The sequence below is a fragment of the Trachypithecus francoisi genome, unplaced genomic scaffold (genome assembly GCF_009764315.1).
Source record: "Trachypithecus francoisi isolate TF-2019V2 unplaced genomic scaffold, Tfra_2.0 Lachesis_group15, whole genome shotgun sequence".
Classification (NCBI taxonomy): Eukaryota; Metazoa; Chordata; class Mammalia; order Primates; family Cercopithecidae; genus Trachypithecus; species Trachypithecus francoisi.
In genome coordinates, this window is record NW_022681460.1 from 31,966,890 (window position 1) to 31,989,012 (window position 22,123).

Genomic DNA, 22,123 nt, shown 5'->3' on the forward strand with positions numbered 1-22,123 from the left:
GTACTGGCTTTAACACAGGAATCATGGTTAGACCTGGAAAGGCTTTGAAATCATCTAGCCCAGTGTGACAGATGGGATTTGCCACTTTATAGATGGAACAAAGTGGCAGGGGTGGATGGGGGTGTGTGTGTGGGAAGATCTAGACAGAACACAGCCAACAGGAGGCAGAGCCTGGACTTGCGTGAGTCTAGTCCAGTTTTCTCCACCACAGGAGTTCTCCCACTTGGGAGTATTTGCTTCTTAGCTTCCAAGGTTTTTTTTTTTTTGGCCACGGAAAACTATATGCAGAGTCCAAAATGGTGGTATCATTTAAACATTTAAAGATGGCAAATTCCATACTATAAAAATGCAATTGCAATGCAAAAAAAAAAAAAAAAATTGGTAGTTCATGACTTCATTTCAGAATATTTATTGCTATTGCTGAGTATTCTAAAAAGTTTAAATGCATTAAAAATAACGTAACAGAATATCTACTCATACAGTAGACTGCTAAGATTAGACGAAGAGAAATAATATAAACATTATATAAAGATGTGCTTTCTCCCATTCCTCTCCACTTCAAAAATAAAAGGTTCAAACTACACCCCCCTGTGTCAATCAAATTTCTCAGTTTCTCAGAAAGAAAAATAGAGGCTTTCCAAGTCTTTATGCTAATCTCTACAAAGCCAGATGGATTACACTGGGTGTGGCTGACAGCAGTAGGATGTGATGCCAGCAATAGAAGGGACACAAGAGTATCACCAGTAAAACAAAGTAGATACACTTATGCTAATTTAAATCAGTAGTTTTATTACAATACGCACTGACACACAATTGGAAAAGGAATGTCCTGACATTTTCTGAGCATTTCACGGAAAGCAAATGTAACCATCCACGCAGTAGAGTCATCCACACCTTTTCCTAACAAAAAGCAAAAGCTTTTACATGTGATAACTGAAGAAAGCAAAGTTTTCTTATTCCTGTCTAAAAAACTTCAATCTCAGAAAATAGTTATTGAAGTGAGCTGAGAAAGAGCACATTTCCTTCACAATGTCCAAAATCCTGCCTCTAGATTATCCCCCTGACCTTCTAAATGACTTTTATAACACTGCAGATGGTATTACGTTCAGGGGCTAAATGGGATCTACTTATAAGGCCAACTACTCTATGTCACTATAATTGAAAGGAAAGAATAAATTAAGAAAATTAAGTCCTGCTAAAACGCACAAAGACATGAAGAAAATATCTGGGTGTATTAAGAGTGAGATGCTCTTTTCACGTAACTCATTTGAAAGGTTACAATTACCATAAATATTTTAACTCCATTAAAGATCACTGGCAAAAGCTTGCTTTCATATCTGCAAGAGGGATCTGCCTTTCCACTGGCTCGGAGGAAAGCAGCACACCGTGGAAGAGTCACTCGTCCTGGGGAAGCAGGCACCAGACTATTTGGAGTTGCACAGGCATTTTTCTAAAATCCATTTTGTAAAAGATACTATGGAACCTTGAGATTTTTCCCTCTTTCAATAGTCACTGTGGCATCAGTTGTTTTAATCCCTTTAGCGCCCAAATGTGCAAAAGCACTCTAGTAAAAAACATGACAATGGCGTTTTGGATAAATTCACTATACATTACATGACTTGGGAACAATGAAGAAAAAGCCCAAGCATGACTCAACTATTTCATATAGAAAAGCACTGCAGGAGAAAACTTTGCTTAAAAACATTAAAACTCAGGTGCATATAAATACATTTTTGGTTCATCTGTGCTATGTCCATATAGAAATCCTGTCAAATATTCAGTCTACCAGGTAATTCAGTTGGATTTCGTGTCTGACTGAATCGGTAGAATATACACTTGCGTATACTTACACAGATATGCATATACATATACAATTCAGATCATGAACATTTGTTTTAAATACATTTACTTAAAACCTCTACCTCTAAAAATAAATACATTAGTCTGCATTTAGCTAATTCTCAGAGTTCTTACACAAACCAATTTGAACAGTTTCTTAACAATGGCCGACAATCAATTAGCCGCCCTTTAAATCCATTATCTATCAGTAAACATTTTGAAATTCAGATGTATAACAGAAATAACATCCGCAGAATAGAATGCAGATCGAATTCTGGCTTTGAAAATAAATGTCTTGATTTCCTTGATATTTAGTTCCTACAGATGTCTACACTTTGCCTCTGCATTTATCTAGCAGTGGGAGAGCATTTTCTAGTGACACCATTCTATCCCATGACATTACCTTCTAATCAAAGAAGTCAGCTGGCATTCCCTTTGCTGTTTTGTTCGAGGGAAGTAACACAACATCGTTTGTATTTGATATCGCTCCCACAGATCACAGTGAGTTGTGTGTTTTAAGGTAATTTACAATGTGCTGATACCACTGAGGTAAAGCAGAAGTAGCCCTGGCATTTAAAAAAAAAGGAAAGTCTTCCAGGAGAACAACACATAAAGGACCTGGTGGTGTATGTCTAAGTTCCATGAAGTAACTCAAAACCACTGCCAGAATGGACACATTGGATATCTGGTATCATAGTCGAAACAATACAAACAGATGAAAATACTCAAAACACTCCCTTTAGAAACAATGCAATTCACAAAAATGGAGCTTTACTTTTTTCTTTTACATTTCCAAAAAACTTGTTAAAATGATATAAACCAGACCAAGCTGTTTAATATAGTACAATACTTAACAACCTTGTCGTTTGTTTTTGAATACAGGGATCTCAGAAATGTAGGAAATCCATGGTAAATGACAGCAAGAATGTTTAATGCCATTGCCTGAATTTTTTAAAAGGAAAATTTGCTATAGTTGTAACACAGCTTCTAAAAGATACTGTTTTATGGGCTCACAGTTTCCAGATTGTTAACTTTATAAATTAAATGTGAAGTTACCCATATATAAACAAGGCCTCTTTTTCATTGATTTCAATCTTTTTAAACCTTTGGATATTTCAATCTTCAGATTCCACAAGGTAAGGCTGAGTTTATCAGATAAATAAAACGTTTAAGTCCATGATGTATTGCAGCATTGAGGAAACAAATGCATCAAGTATTTACAGGCTGGCTACAATACCTTTCTTTTCTTAAAAAAATTCAAATGTGTATCAACATCAAGCCACAGTCGTCTTTCAATTTCTCTGGCTACAAAAGTGGGCAACAGCGTTTTTTCCTCATTCATCTTTCTTCTTAACCCTGAAGTCACAAGCAGGTCTTAGGTTAAAGGGCGCAGTCTTTTGGGAGGTGGTGGTGGCATGAGCTCTGTGTCCGGGTCCAGATGATGCTTCCGCTTCTGTCCTTGAGAAGCTGCAGTACATCTGTCGATGAACTCAAACAGCATCTCCTTGGTGACAGGGTTTGAGATGCTATTGCACACAGCTGTGGACAAAGGGAGACACGGGTCTCACGTGAGGGTTAATTAAGGCAGCTGACTCACCACAGGCTTATGAGAAAGGTTTTCATCCCAATATGCTAAATATTTCCATTTTACCCATTTGAGTGACATACTTCACATTGAACTATCTCCTCCCTCCCCTACATCCAAAATATGTGCTTGTCTAATGGCTACTCTTTATGGCAGTATTAATTTTAAACCAAAACTTTAAACATTTGGGCTACAAGCATGTCTTCCCCAAAGTTTTCTATCCCTTCCAAACCAGTTTTTATGGGATTTTAATCTAACACAATGCATTACATCACAGTCTGAATTCAACTAAAACTTGTAAAATGTGTACTATATATAGTCCTTCAATCTTTCTCTCAGAAAGAAGTCCACTCTACAAAACATAAAACGTGGCACCAGCTCCCATTCCTACTGAATACGTGGTTTCATTGTAGCTGGCAGACCATATTATCTTCTCTCATCAAAATTTAGTGCCAGTCCTTTTCATTTTATTTACCTATTTGGTCTTGGAAGAAAAGACATTGGCGTAATCATCCCTACTTTGGAACTTAACTCATCTGGTCTGAAAATGGATGCTAGTTCCAACGAGAACTCCTAAATGTACAACAGTAACTTTTAAACTGCAAAGCTGAAACTGGAAATTTCAACATTTTCTCATTAGCTTATCATATCCTCCTCATCAACTGCACATTCTAAAAATAAAGTTTGATTAACCTGTTATCTTGGTTTTTACCTTTTTTCAACTCCACTAAAAATGCAATCCAGAGCAACAACAGCTACTGGTAGTGGTATACCTTATAAACTTCAATTAATTTGTGTTGTTCTCCATGAAAGAAACTTACTATTCTGAATTCCCAAAGCATTCATATTGTACCCAAAGAACACTCTGAAGAATAGCATAGCAGATTTTGTCTTTTTAAATGGTTTTCGTTTACTTTGTTCTCCATTGTTTGTAAAGCTATTTTAAGAGCTGGAAATTACATTTCCCCTTGCTAATTTTGTCTTTTACCATCTGGCAAACAATGGTTTTTATAGTTCTGAATAGATCTGAAATTATTGTGGTTTCTGTTGTTGTTGTTGTTGTTCAATAAATTCAACTTGTATACAGCCCAGTATCCTGCCCTTTAAACTTCTCTTTTGGGCGCATGGGCATAAGACCACCAGTTTAGAGAGGAGAACCTACAAGCCAATTGGAGCCAGAGAGAATACAGACTTGACATATCTTTCCCATCAAACAAGGATGAAGTCCAAATGACTATGCCGCATTAAGCAAAACAACAAAGGCAGCACACTTTGGGTCTAACATCTTAATTTTTTTTTTTTTTTTTAAATATAATAGGCACTGGTAAGTTGTCATACTCACCCATGGCAGTGTTGTAGGCATTAGGAAAACTTTTGTCTGTTCTCTGTCTCATGAAGACCCAGCTGTTGTTCTCAAATTTGCATTCTATAATTTTGTTGTCATACTGTTTCAGCTCTTTTGTCACCTGTTTTAAAAGAGAATTGAGGAAAATATTTAAATAACTTGAAAGGCTTTTTGCTTCTACTACGTGACAGACACATTAGGAAATGATAAAAATACCTCAGTAACTCTTCATGCAGAGCTCTTTGTCATCTGAAGTATCTAATCAAGCTTAAGGTATGGTGTGCACTCCCTTGTACACATGCTCACTTATCCGACATTTTACAAATAGTTGTGAAAACGGCTGTCAATATATAGCAATTAAAAGAAGCTAGGCAGAAATCAGCCACGCTGGGCCAAATGCAAATATGTTACCATGGGGACCAATGCCTTCAATATTGTCTGTGTCTCTATGGCTTTCAGAAATTGAGTATACTCCCTAGGTTTCATCAACTTTCAGAAAGGTCTAACCATCTAAATTCCTATGTTAAAATCTAAGAAATGGCCTGTACTAGTTAAATGAAAAAGTTACATATCAATAGTGAATACTAGGATCAAATTCAGGCAATGTGCATCCTAAATATTTTGCTTTCCAAGCAGTGACAATTAGCCAACACTCTAATCTTCAGGAAACTTACCCTTTCCATCCCCAAACTAGTACGAATTTAGAAATGAAGCTACTTGTGACATTAGTTCATGGGTTTTTTGGCTTCTTCACCTCAGATGACTGAATATGGATACTCTATCAAAGCTAACAAGTATCCATGGTAACTATAGAACCTTTTAAAAGATATTTCACTGGGCTGTGAGAATGGTTTTCATAAATAGGAACCTAAGCTTATCTCTGTAGTTTTCAAATCAAATGCCAGTTATGGTAATATTTTAATTCTGTCCTCATCTTGCACGGCTAACAACTTTTCCTCACAATATGGTAGACTGCAATCATTTAACTTCACTAGGATTATCTGAAACATTCTCATCTGAAACATATTCACTACCACCTAGGAATATGACGGGAAGTAAGTTTTTAAAAGATGCTTTCAATTCACAGATTAGGCAGTACGTCTTCATAAAAACTTTCAAACTGTATTCTTTTCCCTTTATGAGTATTACATTTGATTGTACCATCTGCATTTTCAACAAATCCAACAGGTCCAATACATTCACTGGTTTTGGAACTAGACATGCCCAAAAAAGTGATATTCCAAGTAGCAAACTTGCTGAATTTATCCTCAAATATTCATTATTTTAGTCTCAATTCTCTTGCCTTGCTTTCTAGCGACCCATTTCCTTTTATTTTGGAAACACTGTCTATATGCAAGTATTGGACAACTCATTCAGTTAGGTAAACACAGTTTTGCTATACCACATGTAGGGTCTAACAGAAATAAGTTTCTAAACCTTTCAGTGTCTATTTCCTAATTTCTAAAATGGGGAACAAGTGTCACTGAAAGAATAATAATGGAAAGTGCCTGGGACATAGTAGACAATCAGTAAAATTGTTAACCGAATATAGAATTAGGCAATGAAACACTGCTTTTTAAAATCTGTGGTAAAAAAACATTACATTTTCCATCTTAACCATTTTTAAGTGTACAGTTCAGCAGTGCTAAGTGTATCCGCGTATTTTCCAACAGATGTCTAGAACTTTTTCATCTTGCAACACTGAAATGCTATACTCCCTAAACACTAATTCTGCCCCTTCCCCTCTACCCAGACCTTGATAACTGCCTTTCTACTTTCTGTTTCTATGATTTTGACTCTTTAGATACTTCATATGAGTATTAACAGAATCACACACTATTTGTCCTTTTGTGACAGGCTTGTTTCACTTAGCATAATGTCCTTGAGGTTCATTCATGTTGTAGCATGTGACAGAAATTTTTTTTCAAGGTAGAATAATATTCCACTGTATGTATACATCACATTTTCTTTAGCCATTCATCTGTCAATGGACACGTGGGCTGCCTCTACCTCTTGGCTATTTTGGATAATGTTGCAATGAACGTGGGTGTGAAAATCTCTCTTTGAGATTCGGTTTTAAATTATTTTGGATATACACCCAGAGGCAGTATCACTGGATCATAATTTTATTTTTAATCTTTTGAGGACCCCTTTGTTTTCCATAAGGGTTGCATCAATTTACATTCTCACTAACAGTATGCAAGGGTTCCAACGTTACATCCTTAACACTTGTTAGTTTTTGTTCTTTTTTTTTTTTTTTAAATTGACTCCCATTGTTTATTGTGCTGTAATTTAAACTTTTTGTTCCTTTCATAGTGGCCATCCTGATGGTGTCAGGTGCTATCTCATTGTGGTTTTGATTTGCATTTCCCTAATGACTATCATTCCATGTGCTTATTGGCTGTATACTTTCTTCAGAGAAATGTCTGTCCAAGACCTTTGCCCATTTTTTAATTGGGTTGTTTATTGTTGTTGAGATGTAGGAGTTCTTTATATATTCTGGACATTAACCTCTTATCAGATGTACGATTTGCAATTATTTTCTCCCATTCTGTAGGCTGCCTTTTCACACTGCTGATTGATTCCTTTGATGTACGTAAGATTTTAACTTTGATGTAGTCCTCTTTGTCTATTTTTTATTTTGTTGCCTATGATTTTGGTGTTGCACACAAGAAATTGCTGCCTAATCCAATGTCCTAAAGATTTCGCCTGTGTTATCTTCTACAAGTTTAATAGTTTAAGGTCTTATGTTTTGGTCTTTATTTTTGTGTTAATTTTGGTATGTTGTGTAAGGTAGGGGTTCAACTTCATTCTTTTGCATGTGGATACTGCTTTCCCAACACTGTTAGTTGAATATACTGTCCCTTCCCATTATGTAGTATTGGTACCTTTGTGGCAAATCATTTGGCCATATATGCAATGATTTATTTCTGGGCTCTCTATTCTGCTCCATTGGTCTGTACCTCTATCTTTATGCCAGTAATTAAGTATGCCATCTAAATTAGATGCTTTGAAGTATGTTTTGAAATCAGGAAGTGTGAGGCCTCCAACTTCGTTCTTTCTCAAGATTGTTTTGACCTTTTGTGGTCTACTGAGATTCTGTAGGAATTTTAAGACAGTTTTTTAATTTCTGCAAAAAATACCATTGGGATTTTGATAGGGGTGGAATGCATTTTAGTAGTATAGATATTTTAATAATATTCAGTCTCCCATTCCACAAGCATGAATGTCTTTCTATTTATTTATATCTTCTTTGATTTCTTTCAGCAAGAAACACTGATTAAAAAAAAAAAAAAAACCTTACAAGTAAATTTACTAAAGGAACCATGATGACATAGAAAGGTTCACTTTGAAAACAGCTGTCAAGAAAATTTTATCATATGCATTTTACAAGAATGGCTTGCTAGTCAACAATGTGTAGTCTGTATTTTGCTAACTAGCAATTGTGATCTTTATCATATAGCTTATCATTCTTGTGTTCTCAGTTTCAGAATTGCTATGAATTACATGTTACTCAATCTGACTACAACAATTAAACAGTACTATTAACTATCTGTGTAACTCCTTGGCCACTAAAAATCTGGTAAACAGAGCTTTCCAGAAAATGCATGCACCTGCCACTACTAACCTAAACGTATTTCCACATTTAAGAACAATACATCATTCTTCATTGATCACACCAGTTATAGTCCCAAGATAGACACACTACAAGTTACTCATTTGGTTAAGTGGTAAAATATATTTAACTAATAAAAATAATGTCTCCCACATGTACACAAACTAAAAACAGCTTCCATTAATGGTCAGATCAAAGGAATGACTGGTATACAGGAGAGGAGTTTAATTTTAGTATCTAATTTGTTACTATGACAATAATCATCCTCAGTCAATTACATATTATTATTTACCAAAACAGGACCCCATTAGGTCTTCTAATCGACTGTTATCCTAGTTTGAGTTAACGAGACCTTGAAAATAAAAAGAATAAAATATTTATAAAACAGGATTTCACATCTGTACCCCAAATTACATTGAATTGATGAGGTTTTACTGTTTCTGGAAAAAAAAAAAAAAAAAAAAAAACAGAGCAACACACAGTATATTTTACGTTGAAAAAAATTTGTTGGCTATATCCATCTTACTGCATAACCACACTTCTATACTATTTGAATCTATCAGTAATCTGGGGTTAAGAAACTATCAGATGAAACTGGATCTAGTACTTCTGAAGATTTTAAATTAGCAGCTCAAAGAAAAGTTTCACTTACTAATTTTGGCATTCATCTGTAACTCTTGCCTGAGCAATTATTCCTGCGGTGTTCTAATGGGATTTTCTGTATCCTCCATTCCCTCTACATCTATTATCTAGAGTTCTTCCGTACGAAAGATTTGCCCCTTCTCCCCTATTTATTCATTTAATTACTTTTCTGTATCATTATGGACTAATGGATATTTATTTTATTCTTTGGCTTATAATAAAATACTCATCACTTATTTTGTTGCTCAAATTGTTCTAGTTTTGGCCACTGCAAACTCTCAGGTTGGCTCCCATGTCTTTTTATCTTGCTTCCACCTTTTCTCCATGGGGCCCCTTACCTCTTTTTTTTTCTGAGACAAGATCTCACTCTGTCAACCAGGCTGGAGTGCAGTGGTGCGATCACAGCTCACTGCAGCCTCAACTTCCTGGGCTCAAGTCATCCTCCCGCCTCAGCTCCCAAGTAGTTGAGACCACAGTTGTGCACTACCACACCGGGCTAATACTGCAATTTTTTTGTAGAGATGGGGTATGCCTATGTTGTTCAGGATGGTCTCAAACTCATGGGCTCAAGCAATCCTCTGGCCTTGCCTCCCAAAGTGCTAGGATTACATGGGTGAGCCACTGCACCCAGCCTATTAGGGATTTTTTAAAAGAACAGAATTACCCTTCAACAGTCCAAGTTATGCTAAGAAAGTACTGCCACAACTTATTTTGGTCAGAATTAAAAATTATTATTAAGAAGAAGGACAGAGGGAGAAAGAAGGAAAGAAGAAAGGGGGTGTGGAATGAATACATGAGACTATAAATAAATTTTTGTACACAGAGTTAAACTAAATTGGCCATTTTCTTCTTTTCTGAAGTTATAATTCTACCTTTTGATAATTCAAAATCTACTTCTATAGTGTGACAGAAGGTGGATTTTAAAAACATATCTCAAGTAAATGAACTCAAACAAAAATCTTATTTTCATGTAAGTAACTTCAGTTTTTAGTCCTTATGAAGGCATAGAAAATAAAACATATACATCAGAAATAAGATGGAATTATAAAAGTTTTCCACGTGGTGTCGTAGCAATATGCATAGCTTTAGTCTGAATTATTAGTCTTCTAGAACTACTATCTTATAGCAGGGCCATGACATATTATTACTTTAAGAAAGTGTGTCCACCTGCTAAAAGAAGTAAAATACGTGTCACGTTATCTTTTTAAAACATATTAGACTAGTACTTCAAAAAAAGTTCCCCTACTGAAATCTATTGGTGTCTGTGCCTCTATAATGAGGAACCACTGTGTAAATGGCACACCTTGCATTTGCTAGGTTAGAAACACAGCAGCAGGCTTCTCCTTCCTGAATGGTGGGGTCTTCATGCCCTTCATGAAGTCAGATACACAACTAATGAAAGCAGTTACTTAGGAAAGAAGCAGCTATAACTCCACCTTATTTACTTATCCTAAGTCATTATAGACAAGTCACAACTAAAGGGTATGAAATTCACACTAAACTACAGATTTCCACCATCCAATAAAATCAGAGTTAGTCATAGTTATTACTTCATAGAAAATAACTAGACAGATAAACCAAAACATGTTAGTAGTAGTTATTGGTGGATGGTGGAATTAGAAGTGATTTTTACTTTCTTCTCCATGTTTTGCTGTATTTTCCAAATTTTCAACATTATGTATGTTTAACTTTCATACATTTTGAAACAAAAAATCCTAAAATAAACTGTTTCACCAATGATCTGGTTGGTTTTTAATGTAGAGGTACAAAATATAAGAAATAAATATTTAAATGGAAAACAAAAAGTCTTGGAATAATGCTCTGAGTCCACAGCTCGCAAACTGCAATGAGGCACCCCAGAGAGCTACAGCAAATTCACAAGAGCATTGTGGAATATTTTACATTTTTAGGGAAAAACAGTTATTTTGATTAAAACCACATATTGTGCAAAAATATCAACGTGGAACAGGACATGTGGTTGATGGTTTCGAATCCGATTCCAAGGTTTGAGAAGTTGTATGGTCTTTAACACATGCTAAGTTGTTTGGACATAAACATTTAGTTGTTTGGATCTATCTGCTTAATAAGTGGAATTCTTAGGTATTTCTTTTGGCTTAGAGGTGCTGTGTATGAGGAAACATGAACCAAGCACATCTGCTAGCCTCTGGCCTAAGTCCTTTTCATTCATCCTTTCTGATCCTATCTCGAAAACCTACACACAGATTTATGTCTAGCATTTAGTGGAAACCAACCAGAGTATGAAGAACTTTGCTGCAGGTGCAGAAACCAGATCATGGTAAAGAACAGAATTTCTATGAACTTAATTTCATTAACTCTGATCTAGATCAATAAAATAAGTACTCTTCATTGGTTGTACCAGTTTAGAGTAGAGGAGATCCTCAGGAAAGACATTTCCTTAAATTCCAGAATCATGTGCCTTAGCTTAGCAAGCAGCTTGTACTGTTGATAGCTGGTTAAGTAAAGGAGGCTAGTATTATCTCTAAGCTTTTCTCTGCCTCCCTTTCTCCTTCCTACTCTTTCCTTCCCCACCTCCCCAAAAACAAAACAAAAGGTTTTAAGACTTAAATATCCTCCCTTTGACACAAGAATGAACATTATGCATTTGTACTCTACTTCTGAGTGACGAAGGTGGCATCTATTCTTATTTCTCAGTGTCTAAGGTGGCATCTATTCCAGCACTACAATCTGTTAAATTAAAAGTACATGAGGCCATTAGTTTGGACTAAGCTCCTACACTAAGCCCCAACAGACCAGATTAAAAACCAAAATGGAGTCACTTAGACTGAAGTCCCACAGCACCAAACTGAAACTTAGTTGTTACCTGACCTGAGAAATCAGAGGGAGATAACAGCCAAAATTCTGAAACAGGCCAGTTTCAGTTGGCATGATAATAAAGTTCCCTCTGCTTTAACCCTTATCCCCGAAAAAGTAACCTGAAACAACCTGATGTTAACCAGTTATTTTTCTGTTGTTGTGTTTCCCTGTTCCCACCTCAGAAGGAAAGTAACTTTAAATGACCACTCTACTTTTTGTCATTTGTTTCTGCTTTCTTCAGTCTTTTTCTGTATATAAAACCAACCTCCCTTGCTCAGCTCATCAGAACACTTATTCTATTTTATGGAATACAATGTTGCCCGATTCTAGAATTGCAAATTAAAGCCAATTAAGATCTTTAAATTTGTTGTAATTTTGTCTTCTGACAAATCAAAATGAAAGTAAATGTTTCAGTTAAACACCAAGTTTATAAAATATACTCAATTATTAAACACCTATATAGGCATATGAGTGTTAGCTGATATACAAAGCTAATTCAAAAGATAGCTTTGATGGATGGCAAATATTTTGTGGATACTCATACACAAAATTTACAGTCAAGTATCCATCTAGTTTGTATTTACTATGATGACTATCATTCTTTCATCTACTCCCATGTGGCTTCTACTTTTTCTACTCCAGCAAAACTCTGGCTGGGTTCATCAATGACCTCTGTGTTGTTGCTAAATCAAATGTTCTCATCTTATTTCACCCCTCAGTATGGTCTTACGCATTTACATTCTGTCTTTTTAAAAACATTTCTCTTTTCTAGACTTCCAGGAAACAAAATCTGGTTTTCCTCCTCTATCCTTTGCTACTCTTTCTCAGGCTTCTTTGCTAACTTCTTCTCTTTTAAAGTTGACAAGTCCCTAGGGGCTGGTACTGGGTTCTTTTCTTTCTCTAGCAATCTTATTGATCTCCATAGTTTTAAATACCATCTATATGTGGATAACTCCCAAATGTTCTTTTCTTGCCATATTTCCTGAGCTCTAGAACCATCATTCCTCCCACCTGACAGATACTGATCAACCATGTGCCCGGTAAGGTGTTCTGGATTGGTGACATAACAGTAAACAAGGTAGACACAGTCTCTGATCTTTGGAATGTAGTCTAGTGTGAAAGGCAGACAACAAACAAGAAAACAACTACAAAATGTTTACAAAATGATAATGCCTATGGAGAAAATATTGTGTAACAGAGACTAATGCAGAAAGAAAGATAAGTGGTTTTAGGTGGGTTCTGAGGAGATGATATTTAAGCTAAGACCTACTGGATGATAAGACCTCAGCCTAAAGAAGGAAAGAAAGGAGGAAGGAAAGGCAGAAGAAAGGAAGGAAAAGTAAGTGGGAGTGCCAAGGGGAGGGGAGACACACACACTTAAGGCAGTGATTAACAATGTGTCCAAAGGCCTGAGGTAAAAAAGATCTGATGATCTTGGATGCTGAAGCTACAAAGGCAAAGCAATGGAAATGTCTCTAGAAGCCTTTGAATGGGGTCCCACATAGATCTAACTCATTCCCAAGCTCTTCTTCTTATCTCCTATGTTTACCTATATAGGTAAATATATATGCTTTTTCAAAACTCAGCTTTTCACCTGCTTCCAAATCTGTTTCTTCTCTTGTCTTCTCCAATGCAATAAATGGCAACTCCATCCACCCAATTCCTTGTGACAGAGATCTTGGTGTCCTCCTGATCCCTTCTTGGTGTCCTCCTGATCCCTTCCTCTTGTTTCCCCTAATATTCAATTCAATACTCAGGCCTATTAATTCTACAACCAAAATATAATCTGAGTATATGTGTTTCTTCTCTTACTGTAATCATCATAGTCCAACCTATCACAGTGTCCTGATTCTTGTGAAAGCTTCCAAACTGGCCTCTTTTATATTTTCCCATCCTATCAATTCCTCATACTGAAGCCACACTTACTTTTGAAAAATGTTAATCCAATCAAGTCATTCTCTTGCTTAAAAGAAAAACAAATAAAAGACCTACAGATTGAAAAGGAAGAAGACTGTCTTTCTTCACAGACAACAAGGATTACTTACATAGAAGGATCTACAAAGAGGCTCCTAGAACGAATAAGTTTAACAAGGCTGCAGAATCCAAGGATGTTAAATACATACATAAATGGATGCAGACTGTAAGAATACTAAAACCAATTGAATTTCTACATACCAACAATGAACAGTTAGAAATTTAAAATTTAAAAGTATAATTTACAACACAACTAAAAAACATGAAATAGGTATAAACCTAAAAATACTATGTGCAGGATCTGCATGTTGACAACTACAAAATATTGATGAAAGAAAGAAATCAAGGAGAACTTAAATAAAAAGAGATATATACCATGTTCATGGATTGGAAGATTCAATATTGTTAAGATGTCACTTCTTCCCAGAGTGATCTATAGATTTAACATAATCACAAGCAAAATCCCAAAAGGATTTTTTTAATGGATATCAACAACCTGATTTATATGGAAAGCCAAAGAAACTAGAAAAATTTTGAAAAAGAACAAATTTGAATAAGTGATACTAACTGATCTCAAGACTTAGTATAAAGTTATAGTTATCAAGGCAGTGTGGTATTATTGGTAAGCAGAGAGACACATGGATCAGTGAAACAGAAGAGAGAAGTCACAAATAAATCCACAAATATAAGGTCAATTGATATTTGACCAAGGCACAAAGTCAATGCAATGAAGAAATGATAGTCTTTTCAATAAATGGTACTGGGAAAATTGGATAGTCACACACAAAATACACACCTCAATCTACATCATTCACATTACACAAAAATTAAACTGTAAAGTACACCTAAATAAATATAGAACTGAAATTATAAAACTTCTAAAAGAAAACATAAAAGAAAATCCTTGTGACATAGGGTTAGGCAAAATTTCTTAGAAATGACACCAAAAACATTATTCATAAAATAAACTGATAAACTACATCAAAATTTAAAACTTATGCTCTCTAAATATATTGTTAAGAGAATGAAAAGACAAAGCATATATTATAATAAAATATTTGCAAATCACATATCTGGTACAAAGAACTTGTACCAGAACACATGAAAAAAATCTTAAAACTCAATAAGAAACAAACAACTAAATTTTAAAAATGGGCAAAATATTTGGACACTTTACCAAAGAAGTTACATAAATGACAAATAAAGAAAAATACTGTATGTTCAAAATCATTTTATTCATTAGGAAAATGCAAATTAAAATCACATGAGACACTATACATACCTACTAGAATGTCTAAAATAAAATACATTGACAATATCAAAGTGTTGACAACAATGCAAGGCAACCGAACTCTTGTATATTGCTAGTGGAAATGTAAAATGGTATAACCATGTTGGAAAACAGTTTGACAGTTTCTTTATAAAGTTGAACATACACTTACCATAAGAGCCAGCAACTTTACTCCTAGGTATTTTACCCAAGAGAAATGAAAACATTTGTTCACATAGAAACTTGAACAAAAATGTTTACAGTATATTTATTTGTAACCATTCAAAACTGGAAACAACTTAAATGCCCTTCAAATAGTGAATAAATACATTGCAGTATGGCCATACGATGAAATACTACTCAGGAATAAGAACTATTAGTAAACTACTGATAAATACAATAATATGGATGAATTCCAAATGCACTGAGCTGAACTGAAGAAGCTTGACTTTAAAAGCTATAGAGAATGCGATTCCATTTACATGACATACTGGAAAAGGCAAAATTGTATCAACAGAAAGCAGATTAGGATTCAGGAGTGGGGAAAGCAATTTGTTACAAAGGGGCTGTCATGTAGGGCTCTTTTAATGGCAGTGGTGAGGGGTGGTGATAGAACTATTTTGTCTTGATTCTAGTAGTGGCTCTATGCCTATATGTACTTGTCTAAGCTCATACACCAAAAGGAGTGAATTACTGTATGAAGAAGGTGAATAAAAATAAAAATAATAAAAAAACAAGAAACAGGTCAGGTAAAAAAAAAAAAAAGTAATTCCAATCACGTCATCCTTGTCAGCTTCCCATTGCAAAGCACTAAATGACATAGCCCTGCTTATTTTTCTAGCTCTAATAAATTGTCTTAGTGTACCCTACATGTTTCATTTACATTATTGATCATTGTAAGTTATTTGTTGATTACTGATTTGTCAATCTGATGGTTAATAATTATGGAATACTAACTAGATGTAGAGTACTGTTTTAAGGGTTTTGCATGATTTATTTAATCCTCATAACAACCCTAGGAAGTAGGTATTAATATCCCCATTTCACAGAGGGAAACAGAGGTATAGAGGAGTTATATAATTTGATCAGGGGTTAATAGGTAGTAAATGGTGAAGAAACGTATTGTATCCCTACTAAGTTCTCTAATACAGTATCTAATTTAATCTGTGCAAGAGTCCAGTGAGATTTCCAGATGTGGAAGCTGAAGCCAGAGAGTTTAAGTAATTTGCATGAGGATACAGAGCTGATTTGTTTTATTATCAAAATTTGAATTCCAGGTCTTCATGAATCAAACATCTATGTCCTTCTTTTCCCTAAGAATCTAGGCTCTAGGTTGAAAAAATATTAAAGGAGGAAAAGGTAGACTACACTTAATAGATAATTTTACTTCTTGAGTATTTAAAACAGTAATTTATGTAATTATTTCCAAGGATTATATTTCACTTCGGATTGTCTAAAGGTGGCAGACAAAGTGATATATGACTGATGAGGCCAGAAGGACATAATACATGGGCTTGAACCAAGCACAGTATCTGCTAAAGTTTCTTTCTCTTCACTTCCCAAATGCACGTCATTCTGACTGCATCATCTCTGCTGTTTGCTATTCTCATTGCAGCACAAACCACAAATCATAGCAAATTGCAGAATTTCTCAATCATTAAGAATTTACAATAGGTTAATTTTTAAATGGGCTTCATTTCACAGCTGCAAAGCTTTTGTCTGAATTCTAGACTAAATGAGAAGCCATTATTGGGTTGAATGACCTTTCCGTAGGCATAACTAGCAAAAATAAGAGGTCGTGTGGACAAAACAAGCAGCTCTGCCAGGTAAGGTGAGGTAGTGGTAATGACTTACTGAACAGAGTGCCAAACTCTATGGCATAAGGTACTGGTTCTCTGTTTAGTACTAATACCAAGCATGATGAGAATTACCAGCAGATCATGGATTCAATGCATGCTTGGGATAATAAAATCGATATACAACCAAGGAAAGCTTTAACATCCACCATTAACATGAGGAGGAGGCTAAAAATGCAATATGCCTGTCTAACACTTTTTTTCTTTATAGTTATACATACAATGACTGGCTTATCTGATGTTGCTCATTTTTTAAGATGTCTGTTACATAACTAATGCAAATATTTCATAAAGTTTATTTTTCACATTAATTTAATAAATGGTCTACCTACTTCTGGCAGTAACAAATACCTAAGTTTATTTTAATGATCATTAAAAATCCATGTTTAAAAATAAAATCAAATAAAACAAAAATTTCACACACACACACAATCCATGTTTAACAAAGTTCACAATATATTAGACCTAATAATATTTGAACTAATCAATTCATTAAGATGTCAATGTATAGTTCAAATTACTTCAAGGAGTCCTTACATTTACTTTCAAGGACTTGCTAACATTTGGATCCAGTAGTGTTTTCTATTTTTTTCACTCCTTTAGCAATGTGTGCTGGTTACATATAACTATCTCCTTTCTCACCCATTTTAAACTCAACTATTCAACTATGCCTTTCTTACAGGACAGAGAGACCTCAAGAGAACTGTCCTCTGGACAGATCTAATGTGGTTATGTGGGAGTAAACCAAAATGCTTAAAAAATAAATAAAGATTCCCTTCTTATTCAGCCTATCACTTAGAACACCAACAATAATGTTGAGGTTTTCTCCTTTTAATCTTCTAAACTCTTTCTCCTCTAAAATCACTCAATTTGCCTTAGTGGCACTTACAGGCACCAAAGACCACAGACTCACATACCTTTGAACCATTAGACTAGAAACACAGAACTCTTTAGTGAAAAATGTTCTTGTGGTGATGTGGACTCACCTGAGCAAACAAACTTCTAGGATTCCTTTCTTACAAGCCTGTACCTCAAGTCAATGCCACCTCTCACTGAGACCTTCTGACCAACAGTAACTTGCAGCTATAACCTGCCTTTGATATGTCCAATTGGGTATTTTACTGTTTGCCATGCATAGATCACTGCAATTTTATATACGCTTTCTCAACAACTATATTTCTTCTACTTCGAGAAAGAAATCTTGAAGTTATTGACAAAGGCATTACACAAGTACAGAGTGATAATCACACTGCTCAGAGCCCTAGAGTTCCATCCGATGTCTCTATGCACTCCTTGAAAAACATTCACGATGGATTTATTTAAATCTGCCTCATCAGCTCCAGGTACAGCGGTTATTTAAAAAGCCACTCAGAAAATGCTGAAAATCTGAAAATGATTACAATAAATTATCTGCATCAAGTTTTACATTCCCTAAATACCTTCTCCCCCAAAACCCAAAAAACACCACAATAACTTCTCTCAGATAATCAAACATTTTAGAGCTGAAACTCCAAGCAGGAAACTTTAAAATCATCAAATCAAACCCTTTTATTCTGAAATATTCAAGTGCTAAAGTGCCCTCCCCAATTATCTCTATTAATTGGTGCATATGTGTGAACATTCATGTATTGGGGTGTTATAAAACCAGAGGAAATAGCAAATTCATTATTTTGGTAACTTGTACTCAAAATTAATTTAAGGTTTATAGCCAATATATTTATTGTCATCAGAGATATTTACTTTTTAAATTATTGACTGAGATTTTTTTCCTTCATAGGGAAAGGAAGGGGAGAGACTAACATTTATTAACTACCTGTGATGTAGCTGAGCACTTTACATACACTGTTAGCCTTTTTATAATAATGAGGAAATTAAGAATGAGAATATTTAAATAGTTCCTTCAAGACAGCATTTGGATCCAGAGCTCTACGTCGCACTATCTCTTGGTACTAACTGGGAAATTCCACATACTAGAGGAAAAGGAAAATTTTATTATTGTTTACTCCCAATCAAGAAATGACTAACAGTTTAAAAAGCTAAGGGAGTTGGGCTAATGGAGTATCCGTTGCAGTCACCATAAACTAAAGGAGAGACATGTGAACTCTCATAGGTCATGCTGAGTTTAATGTAACATAATCTTCTAAAATAGAAATAAGACACATAGGCTGCATGGCTGCATGTGAAGAAAAAAAACCCCAACACCATGAGCCTCAAATGCCATGTGTTGGTCAGTACCAGTCTGGAGAAAAGGGGTCTGGAAAGAAGACAGGACAAACAAAGTAGGAGAAATCTCCAAAGTGGGTAGGGAAAAGATGTGGAGAAGAAGATAAAGAAAGAGAATTCTAAGTGTCATAAACTGGGTCTGTGAAATGGAGATTAAGTGCATTTCAGTTGAGTAATAGATAAACATTTTACTGATTTATCAGCACTATTTAAATTTTTAGCAGGCTCCAGTGATTAAAACAGTCTTTTCCGTTCTGGCAACTGGTTAATCTGCTTTCACTTTCAAAGATGCAGGAAAAAAGATGCAAACATAAAATTCAGCCTGCAGGTAAAATACATGCTATTATCTAAAGATTTCTACATTTAGAAGTATCTGATTGCCTGATCTTTGGGAGATAAGAATTTTCACAATTCACAGTTCTTAAAGATTACATTTGGAGCCACATTAAATTTCTCATTTTGTTCCCTCCTTCCCTGACCTCCCATATTTCCTCAGGTATCTGTTCTAGTGCTGTTCCAGTGAGGGTAAGGGGAATGTGTCCCAGTGGGAATAAAGAAAAAAAACAAAATTACGCAGGCAAAGAAAAAAAGCTGTACATTTTTGGACCTTCACCACTCAACTGCTCTTAGCAAGCTTTCAGAGGATCTATTCTAAATTAGGTAGCTGTGGTTACCACTATTTTCTGGAAAGTTATTTTCTAGGTATAAGAAATTAAGTGCGAGGATAATTTAAGGTAGGGAGCTTTTCATCTTTTCTCTAAAAAGTAGCACAATCTTGGTGCTTAATAAAAATTATATATCAGGTAAATGATATGCTTGCCAGAAATGCTTTCAAGTGGTGAGTATTTTACAGGATATTCTCACACTAGCACGCCTCCTTCTAATCTTGATTAAGTCAGCTCAACTCCCTGACTATAAGAAATCACCATGTGAGTCTTTGAAGAATGCGTCTCCTGCCAGTGCCATGCTGTGCCTACGCTAACCTTTAAGCAAGTACACCTGCAACCCTGAGTTCCTGTGGTTTCCACTGTGTAGACTGTTGGGTCAGTAGCATACTTGCTATATGAGGGTCTGCTATAGTTAAATGACAATGCAGGAAGGATGTTTGTTTTGGGGGTTTATTCAAAATTGGAGACCACTATGGAATGGTGAAAAGTAACAAGCCAAAGACTCATAATTTGCTTTGTCTGCCAGCTGCCAGCTGCCAAAGAAGACACAGTGGATCGCCTCCTGGTACTGTTCTGTGCCCAGAGGCTCCAAATTAGCACTGTTTTAACTGTCTTGCCACCACACTTCCGATGTTATCACTATCATTGCCATTTTTGCTTTTGGAATATTCCAGGGACCACGGTCCTTCAAATCTTACCATCTAATTGGTGCTAAACTTGCATATAGTCATGCTTCCTCAACTCTGGTGTAAAATGGATATTCTAGTCCTCTTCTGTAAGCTCCCTGTTTTAACTATTACACAGCCTGGAGTTTCACTAGTAGATAAATGTTGAGTAGGCCCACTGCAAAGCCTCCTGATGGCAGAGCAAATAGCTGAATTTAACCTTAAATTAATCCTGATATATGATCTCTGAGTTAAACAGCCCAAGGAATAGTTCAGCAAATCAGGGGGGTGGGGGTGGCAGAATGAACATCTGAGACTTTTTAATTTTATTTTAATCTGACATGATAAAAGGCAAAGTAACTCATTCTTAGTTACATTTCCTTTTGTGATTTTTGTTTTTTAGTAACTTGTTTTTTTGCTTAAATATTTTTTTAGAAATCAAAACCCAACAATGAGAACAATTATGTTAATAATGCCAGGAAATTTGTTTGCTTTGTTAAATTGAGCTTCAAAAGCACTTCAATTGAACATACATTTGTGATTGCAAGTAATGTCTATTCTTATATCCATTTAAAATGTTTACTTTATTACAGCTTATTATAAATGTGAAGTCTAAAATGCAGCACCATGGCTGCTCAATTTCCAGGCCACAATTTTATGATAATCATATGAAATATATTCATGTGTCAACAGAACTGCCTAACAATGCCCCAAATGGAGTTGTTAGCAGCTCTGTCTTTCTGATGGCCACACAGTTCTGTCCCTCATAACATTAAGAAACTGCTACAAACGAAAAGTTACTTGACAATTTTAACTTAGTTTGTAGCATGTACTATGTTGCTACATATGGCTCAGTTTAATTGCTACTATCTCAGAGATCCTACAAGAAAACTGACCTTAGACATATGGATGAGATAAATGGGCTGTTACTTTTTATATGGCTGGATTGTCTTTTTAGGTAGTCTTTACACCAAAGGGGCTGAGACTGCAGAATCCCTCTGGTATTTGATGTTCCCTACTGCATGCAGTGGGGAAAAGGTACCCAGAAGATGCCTTCTGTCACCCTGACAACTCACAAAGGAATAAGGGAGCACTTATATGCAGATCCAATAAATGGAAATGAATAAAGGCTCTAGAGGTATCCCTCCCTCCCTTTCATGACTTCCTTACTTTTGTGACAAGTAGCCCACATGACAGTGGCCAGTGTAGGAGCTGAGATCTTGAGCAGCATTTTCTCAACTCTACATTTTTTTTTTTTTTTGAGGCCCTATGATGCAGGTACCACGCCATGTGCTTTTATGCCCCTTATTTCATTCAGAAGATCTGTTTGCCTGCAGTGGACCGAGGTTGGGAGAAAAACATCTACCATCAGGAACCAGAATCATGTGATAGTAGGCTATATTTGCTTCAAGTTTTTTTTTCTTTTTTAACCTTCTGGAACCACTTATCTGAGTTAGTAACAGAGAACTGTACAAATGTCCAATCAACTTTAAGACAACTGATTTTTTATAGCCAAGTGCTTCTGAAAGAGTACCAAGTCCACCTAGGCAAACTGTTTATTTATTATTTTGAGACAAGGTCTTGCTCTTTTGCCCAAGCTAGAGT

General features: G+C 35.5%; 1 protein-coding gene across 2 annotated transcripts in view; it reads right to left on the reverse strand.

The window, feature by feature from the left end:
• Positions 1 to 768: 768 nt before the first annotated feature.
• Positions 769 to 22,123, reverse strand: part of RNGTT (RNA guanylyltransferase and 5'-phosphatase) — a 332,775-nt gene continuing 311,420 nt past the window's right edge. The window contains exons 15-16 of one of the 2 annotated variants that reach the window (XM_033234571.1): positions 4,767 to 4,890; positions 769 to 3,378 (exon numbers count right to left, since the gene is read on the reverse strand). In XM_033234571.1, the coding sequence (XP_033090462.1) occupies positions 3,215 to 3,378; positions 4,767 to 4,890 (288 nt within the window). In that variant the 3' untranslated portion in view covers positions 769 to 3,214. The remainder of the gene's footprint in view (positions 3,379 to 4,766; positions 4,891 to 22,123) is intronic. The other variant, XM_033234572.1, reaches the window with a different exon arrangement.